Raw genomic sequence first — 12,504 nt, 5'->3', positions numbered from 1 at the left:
TCCCAGCCAAATCACATCCCTCATAATTGTATTCCAGAAGCTGGAGGCTTCAGTACACAGAAATCAAACACTGAGTTTTAGTTTGAACTCAGACCCAGCCAGCTCTTGAGAGAATGTCCTGGTCAAAACCATTAACAGCTGGCACATGCACCAATGCTCAAATCTTCATGGTTCTGCAACAGTTCCTTGGCTTGAACACAGCAGGCACTTGTGGACATAAAAGGATTCAGATCAAGTCCAACACGTAACCCCAAGTCAATAAGCCCTCCTCAGGGTATAAGAAAGAGCAATGCACTAAAGGTACTTAATGGGAGAAGGGAAAAAAAGAAGACAGCTACGATACATGCAGTTCAAGTAATTCTAGAGTAAATGAGCTGAAAATCCCACAAGAGGTCACTTTTTAAGCAGAAATGTCAATATTGCTTTAAAAAAAAAACAATGAATAGTAATAAAAAGTATTGTTTAATCTTCACTCACTTGAGGGAATGGTTCTGCTGATGCTAGTAGTACATTTTCTGGTTTTAAATCACAGTGCACAATATTCTTGAAATGTAAATTCCTCAAAGCAACAAGTATCTACAAAATGAAAGAACATTTTCAGAACACATTCAAGCAGATCAGAAGTGTCAAAAGACACGCACACTAACCAATACAGCAATTTTTATCAACATAGTCCTCAAGAACTAACCCATGTATACTGTGCAAGCACTGTTTTTTCCAGCCCGCCAAGACTTGAAAACAATGGGGTTTATTTTCCCCACCCTTCCCCCCCCCCACCTCTGTCTTTTCAAATGCTTACTGTTTTGACATTCATCTTTAGATGTCCATAATGTTATGTCTTGGGAAAGAAGGGTCAAAAAAATTAACATAATTAACATTCAAAGTTCTTTTCTTGTTTATTCAACTTTCATTAGATGTGCAGCTCTCTACACTGTCTCTTTAAATAACAATACAGAAAACCTCTTCTCCAAATTCTCCTAATTACAAAACCCATATCTAGCCTTTCCTCTAAAAGCAGAGGAACTGAATGCCCACCTGAGTGACCATGAACTTAGTTATTCGTTCTGGAAGTCGACTTTTCTCACTGGAAAGAATCATCTCTAGCATATCTCCATGCAGCTTTTCCATCACAACAAAGACCCGTTCTGGGGTTTCAAACATACATTCCAGGTTCACGATCCCAGGGTGATGCAAATTCTAAAATAAAATAGCATAGGTACATCTTGAATTTCACAGAAACGTTGCCCACAAATCAAAGCACAGTTAGGTGGAGAGTTAGAGGTGAAAAAAAAAAAAATCTGTGGAAAGAAACAAACTTGAAAAAAATGTCAAACCATGAGATATGCCAACTACTAAGGATAATTGGTTTGATACAAATTAGCTATAATGATTAATTTCACAGCTGATGCATGTTCTGTACTCAAGCTACCAAGTATAAGAATAATACTCAAAGACTGAGGAGCCAGTAGTGGAAAACAGCAGAAAATAATACTGAGGGAGACAACATGGAGCCAAAGTACCTATGTTTGGTGTATCCCCTACAGGGGGGTAGATATCACCCCAAGTTATCAACTCTACCAAGTAGTCAGGAATTCCTGCTCTTATAAGATTCCCTCTTACAACAGTACTCAGAAATCACAGACGTAAATTTAAAAATCAATTCAGAGCACTTACACACAATACAAAAACTCCTTAATGGTTTATTTAAGACAAAACTCCAGCGTGATCCAAAAACGCTTTCATACCTGGAGAATGGCTACTTCATTACGAAGCTGACTTTCCTGTTTAGTTGGAAACCTCATCTTGTCAATGACTTTGATAGCCACATCTCTTCCAGTCTTCCTGTGTTTTCCTAAACAGAAAGTCAGTGTCAGCCATCAAGAGGTAGAAGCAATTCATAGCTATAAAATATTACAGCAGAAATTCATTTTTGGGGAAACAAGTATATTCTGTCAAGTGTACAATATTACCATATTTATATCTAGAATTGCAAATAGTATAGGAGTAAAATAAGTGATCAGCCTCCACAGGAATTCTGTAGTTTAAATTTAAACCAGTTACCACTCTGCTGTCAGGTACACACACAGACATTAGATGTATTGGGTGAAGGTTTTGCTCATGCAAGGGATTTGCACATGAGCAAGTAATAACTACTCCATAGCATATTGCTTCTCCTGTAAAAACAACAATTCAAGGCCAAAGTGAAGACAGATCTAAAAACCCACTCCAGTGGTTTCACGGGCTCCACATGCACAGGAAATTACACACCTAATACTCTATGGGAACATGAGAGTAATTAGGTGCCCCAAAGAACAGCAACACATTTAATACCCTGGGCAGTTTGCTGTGATGAAAAAGCTCTAAAGATGGTGGTAAGAAAAACACCATGCTGACAGCACCACATACTATTTCTTGTTGCAACCTGCATCAGCTGCATGAGAAGCATTTTGCAATATGCAGGGAGGCTGTATCAAGGGCTAGGTGAGGAGCTGTTAATGCTTCCCCAGCTTCTTCACAGCTGCTGAACTGGTTTCTTTCAGTCACATCAGAGAGGTTAATAGGACCACACACACACACTGCAAGACCTTGGAAACCTAAGACATTTAATACTGAAGTACTACAGAACAGTAAGTCTACACCAAAGAAAAGTGTCATTATCTGCACAGCGAAGTGTTTGGATGCCATTTGAGGAAAAGGGACAACACACACAGCTGCAGTGCAAGTGGCACAGAAGGGTCTACCAGCACTGCTGTGGGGAGCCCAGGTACACCTCAGTAGCCACCAGCCAGCCTCCCCTGCTGCTCTGTGGTCAGCACTGGTGGCCAGGGCTTAGGCAGGGCACAGCTCCACAGGCTGCTCTGCCAAGCAACTACTGCACCTGCCTTTGACACCATCATGAATAAAGGGCTTATCTCCACCAGATGAAGGAAATTATACTGAAATGTAGCAGAAATACAATCAATTACAAACTAGCTGCAAAACACTATGCAAATGCTAGACTGCTAAGGAATGATAAGCAAACCAACTCATCTAACAAAACACCTAACTACAGAAGCTAGACTACAGCTAAAAATTGTCCATGAAGAGCAACAGAAAAGCAGCTTGAAAATTCCTTTTATTAAACAAAACACAACCAGCCAGTTTTTAGTGCAAGTTTTACATCAGTAAGAAAATGTCAAAAATAGCTTTTTCTGTCTCCCTTTTTCAGATCTTTCAAACTAATCAAAACAGGAAAAGCAGAGCGAAACTGTTCTCACTGATGCAGGAGTGGGATATCTATATCTTATAACTTTTGATTTACAATTTGGAAATGTTTCTCAAGAATAGGGGACACAAAAAATACAACATAAAAGAAAAACCCAATCCAAACCCCACAACAATGAAAGCAACTTAATTCTACCGTTAACTGTCACCATTATTTCAGTAAGACTACACAGGTGGGGATAAGCCAGTATCAGAAGTTACCAGAGCTAATCTCCCCAAATAGCAGCAAAAATTAAGCAGTGTGCAGAGGCAGCAAAACCATAGACTTTTACATTGTCTTTTCATACTCTTTCAGCTTGTGATTTTATCTTAAGAAGTATGCATATCCTATATATTTTAAGCCCTCATTCAGTAAAAAAAAAAAATTATAAAAGTTTTTTATAATTTTTTATTATGCTTACAAGCACTTATAAGCACTGAATCATGCAAAATACCAAGCTGAGATTTATTTACAAGGCAATTTAGGAAAAATAAAATCCAACCATTAAAATAAGTGTCTGCATTTGTTCATTTCTATTCATAAGAGAGGGAGCACACTTTGATTCACACTCTGCTTTAAGAAATACAGAGGGTGCAAAAAACCTGACCTCTTTCAAGAGTGATGTAAAACCAGACCAAACTGTATTTCCACCAAGCAGTTTAGAAGTAATAAAGTATCTTACTACACAATTGGCACACAGAAAAATCATAGCTACAGTACTTCCTGATTAGAAAGAAAACATGACAGAAACAGAAAGATTACCACTTGTAAATCATTACTTATGACTTTTTCTTTCTTTCCAGATTTATGGTCTGTGGCTTTCTCAACACTTGAGAAATAAACAAGATTAAAAACAAAAAAGAGAGAGATAGAAACAGTTCATATGCATTTCTAGTATTTCTTCTTTTTTTGTGATTACATACTAAAAACAAGTTATATGCTGTAACAGAAGGTTTTAAAATACTAGACTTGAAACCTAGGACTAAGACTCTTGACAAAGAATACCTCTTTCTACTTTACCCTGCTGACAGAAATTTGTTTGCATAAAATACATCAATACTATGTTTGCATCCATACTGTCACACCATAAACTATATGTTTTTCTAATTGCTTTTGGCCACATCTCTCAGGTGTCATTCAAAACAAGTAAAACTGACAGCAAATATATGACTTCTAATACTATTTAACACAAACAACAGTGTTAGAATTTGCAATATAAAAAAGATCATTAAACATGGCCAAATTGGACTGCTTTGTATTTAACAGTGGTCAAAATACAATGCATAGTCTAAACTGATTATGATGACAATGCAAAACTGTAAATGCAAGAATTTTAAGAAATACTGTATGTAAAACTGCAGAGACATGCAGCAAAGTAATCCAAATAAAACTTTTAACAAGATAAACTTCACCTAGACATTCTAGATACAGCTAAGTAAACACGAAAAGGGTAATTTTAACAAGGAGACATTCTACCTTAATAAATGCATAATGGAACATAATGCAATTTACCTCCATATACAATTCCAAACTGACCAGAACCCAGCACCTCATCAGCAAATATTTGGTACACAGAGCTGATATCCTAATGCATGAGAAAAAGAAATCACAAATATCAGGAGTCGTTAAAATGTTCAGGACGGAATTAGTTATTACTGGCTAGGCTGTAATTATATTTGGCATTAATCAAACTCTGTAAAAGGTACCATCATTACACTGAATGGAGTGGGAAAACACAACAAGCTTTTTCTGAAGAGGATCCAATGAGCTGCACCGTAAGCAGGGACATACATTCATAAAAACTAACAGCCATGGTAGGTAAGTAAGTTACTTCCTGCATATAACATGGACTTCTTTACCTACAATGCTCTGGTGTTGCTTTCTCATCCAGACACTGTTACTATCAACTACTTTATAATACTCAGATAAATAAATATCACTATAATACAATGCACATGACTCACCACATTCTCCTGGACCTGGCAATTTGAAACAGAGATGCTTAGAGACAACTCTTCTGCAATAAAGAAGATAAAGCCAAGTAAGTAAATAGAAAGGGCAGACTTTCTAGTAAAAAGATGAGAAAAAATGCAAATCAACAAAAACCCCTTACTGACTTCTAACCCAGTATTGGTGAAATGATTTTTACTGTTGTTCTGCAGAACCTTCGTAACCTGAAACTCATTTTACAGATTGATTAGATAAATAACTCTGGGAGTTTTGCTGGGATTGCTTGTCTTTTTTTCTCCTATCCCTGATAACAAAAATAGTAGAACAATACAAGTGTGTATACAATAGACAGCTGGAAAACCAAAAGCAATAGCAATTGTATCATAGTTCATTAAAGAATAATGATTTCTGGTAGCAATAAAGAAAAATACAGGCAAGAGGAGCAGGTAGATCCCTCACAGTCAAATGAATGTGGCTTCTTATCTTCCGTGGCACTAAGATATACAGAATTAATGCATAAGAAAAGGAAACATATCAAAGAAAGCAAGTAACAGAAGAACTGATAAATAAAAAAGCAATAAAGCCCATAATATTAAAAAAATCTTTGTTTCATGGATAAACTACAAAAGTATATCAATCCTTGGAATATAAGGGCACATTCAGGAAGTATAATTTCCAAGTAAAAGTATCAGATAAAGAATTAGAATTCTTCAGTCTGAAGCAGCCATTGACATGAATTTTTCATTACAGGAAAACACTGATGCATAGGCAAGAAGAGATATACCAAGGAAGATAGAAAACACCCTTCTCCTTTGAATTCCAAGACCAAAGTAAAGCATCTTAGACTAACAGACACCTATCACTTGATGTTGGGGTCTCTCTCTCTGGAGACGTTCTAGGCCCACCTGGATGTGTTCCTGTGTAACCTGCTCTGTGTGACTCTGAACTGTCCGTGGGGTTGGACTGGATGATCTCCAGAAGTCCCTTCCAACCCCAGCAATTCTGTGATATTATTTTAACTTAAAGAAAAAAAGAATGAATTATACACTAGGTAGATAGAAAAGACATTGTGGATTTACTAGCACTTTGGAAAGAGCCTTTATCATCCTAAGAAGGGCCTTGCACTTTAAAAACACAATTTTAGATAAAAAAAGAAGACATCTGTATTTCATTTTTGCCACCTGTGCTTTATCTCAAAGAAGGAATTTACAGACAAGATAGGAACAAATGCTAATTCTCAAAGACACTCTGAATTCTGCATCTGAAATATGAACATGTTTATGCATACTGATTATTGACTATAGCCAGGTCTGTATCGAAGTAACCGTACAGAAAACAACAGAAAACAATAAAGAAGTCAGACAAAAAATCCCTAACGTCGACAAAAACTGCAGCAAGGTAACTAGAAAACGAAGATACAGTTTTTGAAAGTGTTTTACAGAACACACTGAACCCTTCTCCACAGATGGCTACAGAACACAAAGTAACTCAGAGGTAAGGAGTGAGTTATTCCTTCCAAATAAATCCATTTTTCTAGCATCTGAAATGTGCAAAAGTGCTGAGAAGTAGTCACTTCTAAGAAGTAGTCACTTCCTAAGAAGTAGTCACTTCCTAAGAAATTAGTAATGCCACAACTCAATACATAATCTACACCAGGTAAACAGCTTACTTTCTCTCTCATTTTGCCATGGTTACACAGGATTCTTTGCTATGGCTCAGACTGGAAGAACATCCTCATTTCTAACTACCTCTGGCAAGAATGTGGAATAAAATAACTAGATAGTGTCTTGTGGACACTGACGCTACAAATTCCCTGCTGCTGCAAGTATTTCAAGCACTAGCAATGTCTTCCTCCTCCTTTTGGTCTTTTCATTTAAAAGTATGTATTTGAGACTTTGGGGACTTCTTTTTTTAACTAAAATCGAATTACCTTAAAGGCTCTGGAGATACATTTCATGATTCACAAAGTGTAGGAAGAAGAGGGATAAACAGACTTTTTTTGGTCTTCTGAGAGTTTTAAAACCAACCTGAGTTGTCTAAAAATATGTGAATGCCACTCCCTGACTCACAGTAGCTTCTTATACTCCTACAATCCTAAACATACTAAAATACTTCCCCTCGGCATTTACTGCTGTAGTTGTAATCCCTACCAGTGTCAATGAAATGTTATTTTTTATATCTGAAAAAATACTTGTTTTGGAAAAATCAACTGTCTTTACAAGTCTGTCAGCAACAGTAAGCCTTAGGAGCTAGAAAATGAAGGAAGTGTGTGTATATATATATATATATATGAAACTAAAAACTCCATATCAAAAGTGGCATTTTATGTATGTATAAAGCCAGGTATGAGGCACCATCTTACAGATATGTTTCTTCACTGTAATTGAATACCAGTACCAGTACTGCCATTTCATAATTTACTATTTTAGACCATTGCTGCATTTCCAGAAAGTGCCTTTACCTCAGACTAGCTCCTACATGTTCTTAACTGCTGCTGGTACAGAGTAGTCAGATATCAGAGACAGAGAAACTGATCTCAGAATCTCCTGCAAAAGAAAATTTTACTACAAGGAGATTAAAGAGTAGGAATTCGAAAGGAAACTAAAGAGTGAAAGCATAAATCCCAGTACAGAATGAGAATGAATGTTGTCGCAAGGAACAAGGAGATGTCTGAAAAGAAAGAACACAATATGTAAGTTTAGTGGGCCTTGATAATGAGTGCAATCCTATGCCAGAGGAAAAAAGGGAGAGCAGGTGCATAAAACGAAGACTAGGGTACTTCTTATAACTATGCACAGCTCAGAAAAAGTTTCTTCCATCACTGATGGTATTTACATTGCAACACTAACTCCTCTTCTTCTCCTTAGCCACTGACATCTCACAGAATTTTTACAATATACATATATATATAGATGCTAACATCAAAAGGCATCCAAATTCAGTTCCTTCCAAGTGTATGTAAACAATCTGAATATATTTAATTAGTTATGTATATTAGAAATATCTAATCTATGCTCCCTTTTTACATCCATGTGTGTGCTCTTAGTGCTCCTACAATAAAACTCTGCCTTCTGCATTCATATTGTAAATCTGGTTTTTTACTACTTTTTGCTACAACAGATTAAAGGATTTGCCTACCCTCCACAAACCTGAGGGTCACTTTTTAGAGACTCATGGAAAATTATGGACCCAATTCAGCAGATAATCAACAGACAATACTTCACTCTAAATAAGCACTTTTCCAAAAGGAATCACTACCATCAGCAGCTTCAGCATATGAATAGTGCCTTGTCTGCCTGCTTACTGTGATCTTTTCCTTGTCCTGCAGCAGTGCAAACGCTAGCTTGAGGAGTGACTGGCATCAAGGCCTGGCGAATGGCTTTCTCCCAGCCCTGAGCTACGTCAAGTCCAACTCCGGAGGCAGCAAGAACTGGACTGTGATGAGTGCTGCCATTGTTCTCGCCAACAAAGTACACCATCGTGTCAGTGATGATCTCAAAACAGTAGGGGTTGCTGCCCTGCACCACGTTTGAAAAATCTCGAGGCTGAGTCACCTGGAGAATTTCTGAAAGTGGAATCTCCTGAAGAAAGATATTAAAGATTAAAAAATGAAAATGCACATAATATTTTTATAAACTAACACTCATAACTTCAAGCGTTGCAAAGAAACCAAATCAAATCAATCAAAAAAAACAAAACCAAGACACCAAGCTTCATAAATAAATTTAAACTGTGCATGATCATTGCCCACCCAGTTTTCTGAATTCCTATATACAAGCCTAGACAGACTTTCAGGCCCACCACAGCTGTCTCCATACAACTACATTTTCTACTCAAACTACATTTATATTCATCATGAGACACACGCCCATTGCATGTGTAAACAATGCACAACAGAATGACCATCTTCCCCTTGCAGTTTATACAGCTTAGGCAGAGAAGAGCATGAGGGGGAAGAAGTGAGACAGTAACATTAAGGAGAGGATGCAGTTATACAAGCTAGTCAATAAGCACTGCTTTGTGCATCGGAATAGTTCTGGGTAAAGATCCTCTTTCATACAGATATTATCTGATATTATCTGCATACAGATATTATCCTCTACCTGGTCAGTTTAAGACCACGGTACAAGAGTATTACAGAACAGATCTGAAGGAAGAAACGGTTTCAAGTTCATGCTAGCTGGAGGACATTTCACATCCATGGGAAGGTGTGCAGGTGCATGTCACTTGCAAGAGCAGTGAACAAGCAGGTGAACACCAGGCTGGCATTAGAGGGACAAGAGACAGCAGCTGATTGAGATGAAGAGTAAATAAATGTCAGGCAAAAACTGTGAATTACTCCAACAGCAAAGACAAATAATCAGATCTAAGCAGTTAAAACAAGGGATGCGAAGGGGCAAGTCAAAGGACTAAAAGCACTGACATAACAGAGCAACAAGCAAGGAACATATTTTACCAGCTGTGTTTTGAATGCACAGGGCAATACAAGTATCAGAGAGGTCTGAGAAGAGACTGCATTGGTCAAGATAGGCATGAAAAGGATCTGGGCAAGTTTAGCTGGGTGTACAGAGAAAAGGCTTGATCTTAGAGATGTTATAAAGGAAGAAGCTGCAAGATTTGGACCCCCACCTAAAGGTATAAGACAAGAAAGGGAAAAGTCCTGTTTACAAATTCTGAATATTCTGCATTTTCTGAATATTCCACCACTGAACACAATACTACATTAACAATACAGTAAGCTTCATTTATATAAACATCAGGCTACACGGTAAATTTTCCTGTAAATCTTGCTTGAAACTTTCAATTGTACAGTAGGGAGTAATTTGATTTGAGGAACCTTGAAATAAAACACATAAGCATGCAAACTTTCAGTCACTACTCAGAGAACACAAAAATCCAAGCCTTCATTCAACTGCTGGCCAAAGAAATTCTCTGGTAATTTTGAGGAAAGCTTAATATGCCAAATAATACTGGAGAACAGTACATGCAAAATGTAAGGAGAGACATACTCAAGGGAATTAGAGCAGGAGCTGCAAGCTAGAGCAGGAGCTGCAAGCAACTTCTCAGAGTTAGTCTTGGTCCTTCTCACTTACAGGCTTTGGGCAACAATTAACCTGGTCACAGTTTTGATTCAAAAAGAGATGGGAAAATGGAGATAATACATAAACAGCTCACAAGTAGATTTCATATCTATAAAGCACTGAATAAATCAACATAATTATTATTCATCATTAATTACCTTGTAATACTTTGTTCCAGATTCATTTTGAAATAGTGTGAGGCATTTGCTGTCCAGTCTCCAGTAATGTCTTTTTCTCTAAAAAATGCATAGTACAATTACATAAGGAATAAACTTCTCATGTTTTCTGCTATCTCATTATTTAAATAAGAAATGCTTTAAATTACTATGATAATCATTCAATTAATCTATAGTTGCATCTTAGACTACAGAAATGAAAAAATAAACTTTGGGAATAAAGACTTTGTTAAAGAAGAAGCTCAAAAATTACTTCCACAAGCTAGCAAAAATATCACTTACCTTGCAGTAAAAGCAGTGACAACAGGAGTTACCTCATACAGGAAAAAACAGTTACTAGACACGTTTTACTGCAGGTGCATATTCTCACAAAATCTGAGTTATTTAAATTTGGTAACAACTGTGGGAGTCATGCTTTCTCCCTCTGTGCCCTCATACCAACATTGCACAGGTTCAAGCACTGAGCAAGCCTAACAAGTCCTTAATTCTTTTGTCAATACAGAACCTAGGTGGTCAAAAGCACACAGTGGCAACACGAACACATTATAAGATTCAAATGGAAAAAATACCTTGTGGGGGTAAAAAAACCCCAAGACAGACTCAATAGCCATTTGCTGGAAGTATCCACCAACAAGAAATCTTCCCCAACAAAAAGTAACATGGATTAACTGTTGCATATAACTGGCTTGTAATTTAAGCAGAAGAATATTCCTCAAAACTAAGACGCTTTTAGAAAGTTAATACGGCTCCGTGAATCTAAGATACTTTGCTTGCACCATGCTCATATAGTTAGAAAACCACTTCCATTCCTCTGGGACAAAAATCCAAGACCCTTGACTCTAAGTTAGGATGAAAAAGTTTGAAATATTATTCTATTACATTTATGTTTTATAAACTTTGTCATATTAAAAGCAAAGGTTGTTTGGTTTTTTTTCATATTTAGGCAGAGCTTAAATCAGTTCACTCAGGAAGAAGCTAAGACTACCTATCTATAGGAGTTAGACAAATAAAGCTGGCTCATGAATGGATTTAACTAAAAAGAATTACCAGACAGCACTGGGACAATGGGTGAAACCAAAAGGGTAAACCCGTCCTTCAGACATATATATGCTCTTTATTAAATCATGAATCAGGAAAGACTTTGGAGGAGAGGAATTAAGGAACAGGCTGGTAACTTACTCAGGGATTCAAAATCTGCCCCATACCCTACCCTGAGAAAGGATGGGGCCACGGTCAGAAAAAGAGTAGAGAGGATGACACAGAAACTTCTCATTATAAAGGGTGAAATATCTTGTTATCCAGGGAGCACAAGAAGCATACAGATCCTGCTGTTAAAATGAACCTGTCTGGAACTGATAGGAAGCCCAGTTGTTCCAGGAATAGGAAACAGCCTGACACTGCTGAGAACGGAAGGGTCAAGGGAAATTGCTGATGTTGTAATGCCCAATACGGAAGTCTCCTCCCATTAGGAAGCCCTGTGAGATCTTGTTTGGCTGGAGGTACCTTGCTTTGGGTCAGATGACTGGCCTTTTTCAGTTGATGTCACCAAGGTAGCAGCCATACTGACAGATGAAGAAAATCAAACTAAGCAAAGGTGTTCCATCAGATCACTGTTCTAAGGGGAAGTTCAAAAAAAAAGTCCATGGAAAAACATACTGGTTGTACTGAAAGTTTAAGTCAGAGCTGAATACCAGGTCTGCCCTCAACAGTTCTGCTAGAACTATTCACATTTTTCTGCTACCTGGCCTTAGTTTTTCCAGAGCCAGCTGATGACAGTCGTAACTTTTACGTAGTCTTGGCTATAACCACATCTAAAATATGCTAGATACTTATTTTGGATTGTGATAAATACATCCAGGTATTAGAAAACTGAACCTTAAAGAAGTGGTTTTAAAGACAGTTTCAGAAAGACCATTTACAGCAGTCAGTTTAGCTGACAATCACAAAAAGTGAAATATTACAGTAACCTGAGCTGACTATTATCACCCCTTAACTTGATTTCAGCAGAACTTGAATAACTTTGCTTCTCTAAATCCCTATGTCTCCTTCAATC

At 37.3% G+C, this 12,504-nt stretch overlaps 1 protein-coding gene across 1 annotated transcript in view; it reads right to left on the bottom strand.

Moving 5' to 3' along the window:
- Positions 1-12,504, bottom strand: part of PRKD3 (protein kinase D3) — a 43,417-nt gene that overhangs the window by 5,303 nt on the left and 25,610 nt on the right. Inside the window, exons 10-16 of the mRNA XM_082303460.1 lie at positions 10,434-10,511; positions 8,499-8,775; positions 5,209-5,261; positions 4,757-4,829; positions 1,746-1,852; positions 1,036-1,197; positions 478-576 (exon numbers count right to left, since the gene is read on the bottom strand). Coding sequence (XP_082159586.1) covers positions 478-576; positions 1,036-1,197; positions 1,746-1,852; positions 4,757-4,829; positions 5,209-5,261; positions 8,499-8,775; positions 10,434-10,511 — 849 coding nt within the window. The remainder of the gene's footprint in view (positions 1-477; positions 577-1,035; positions 1,198-1,745; positions 1,853-4,756; positions 4,830-5,208; positions 5,262-8,498; positions 8,776-10,433; positions 10,512-12,504) is intronic.

The sequence above is a fragment of the Coloeus monedula genome, assembly GCF_965178545.1.
Source record: "Coloeus monedula genome assembly, chromosome: 2".
NCBI lineage: Eukaryota > Metazoa > Chordata > Aves > Passeriformes > Corvidae > Coloeus > Coloeus monedula.
Note: the sequence above shows the minus strand (reverse complement) of the source record. Positions and strands in the feature narration are given on the sequence as shown.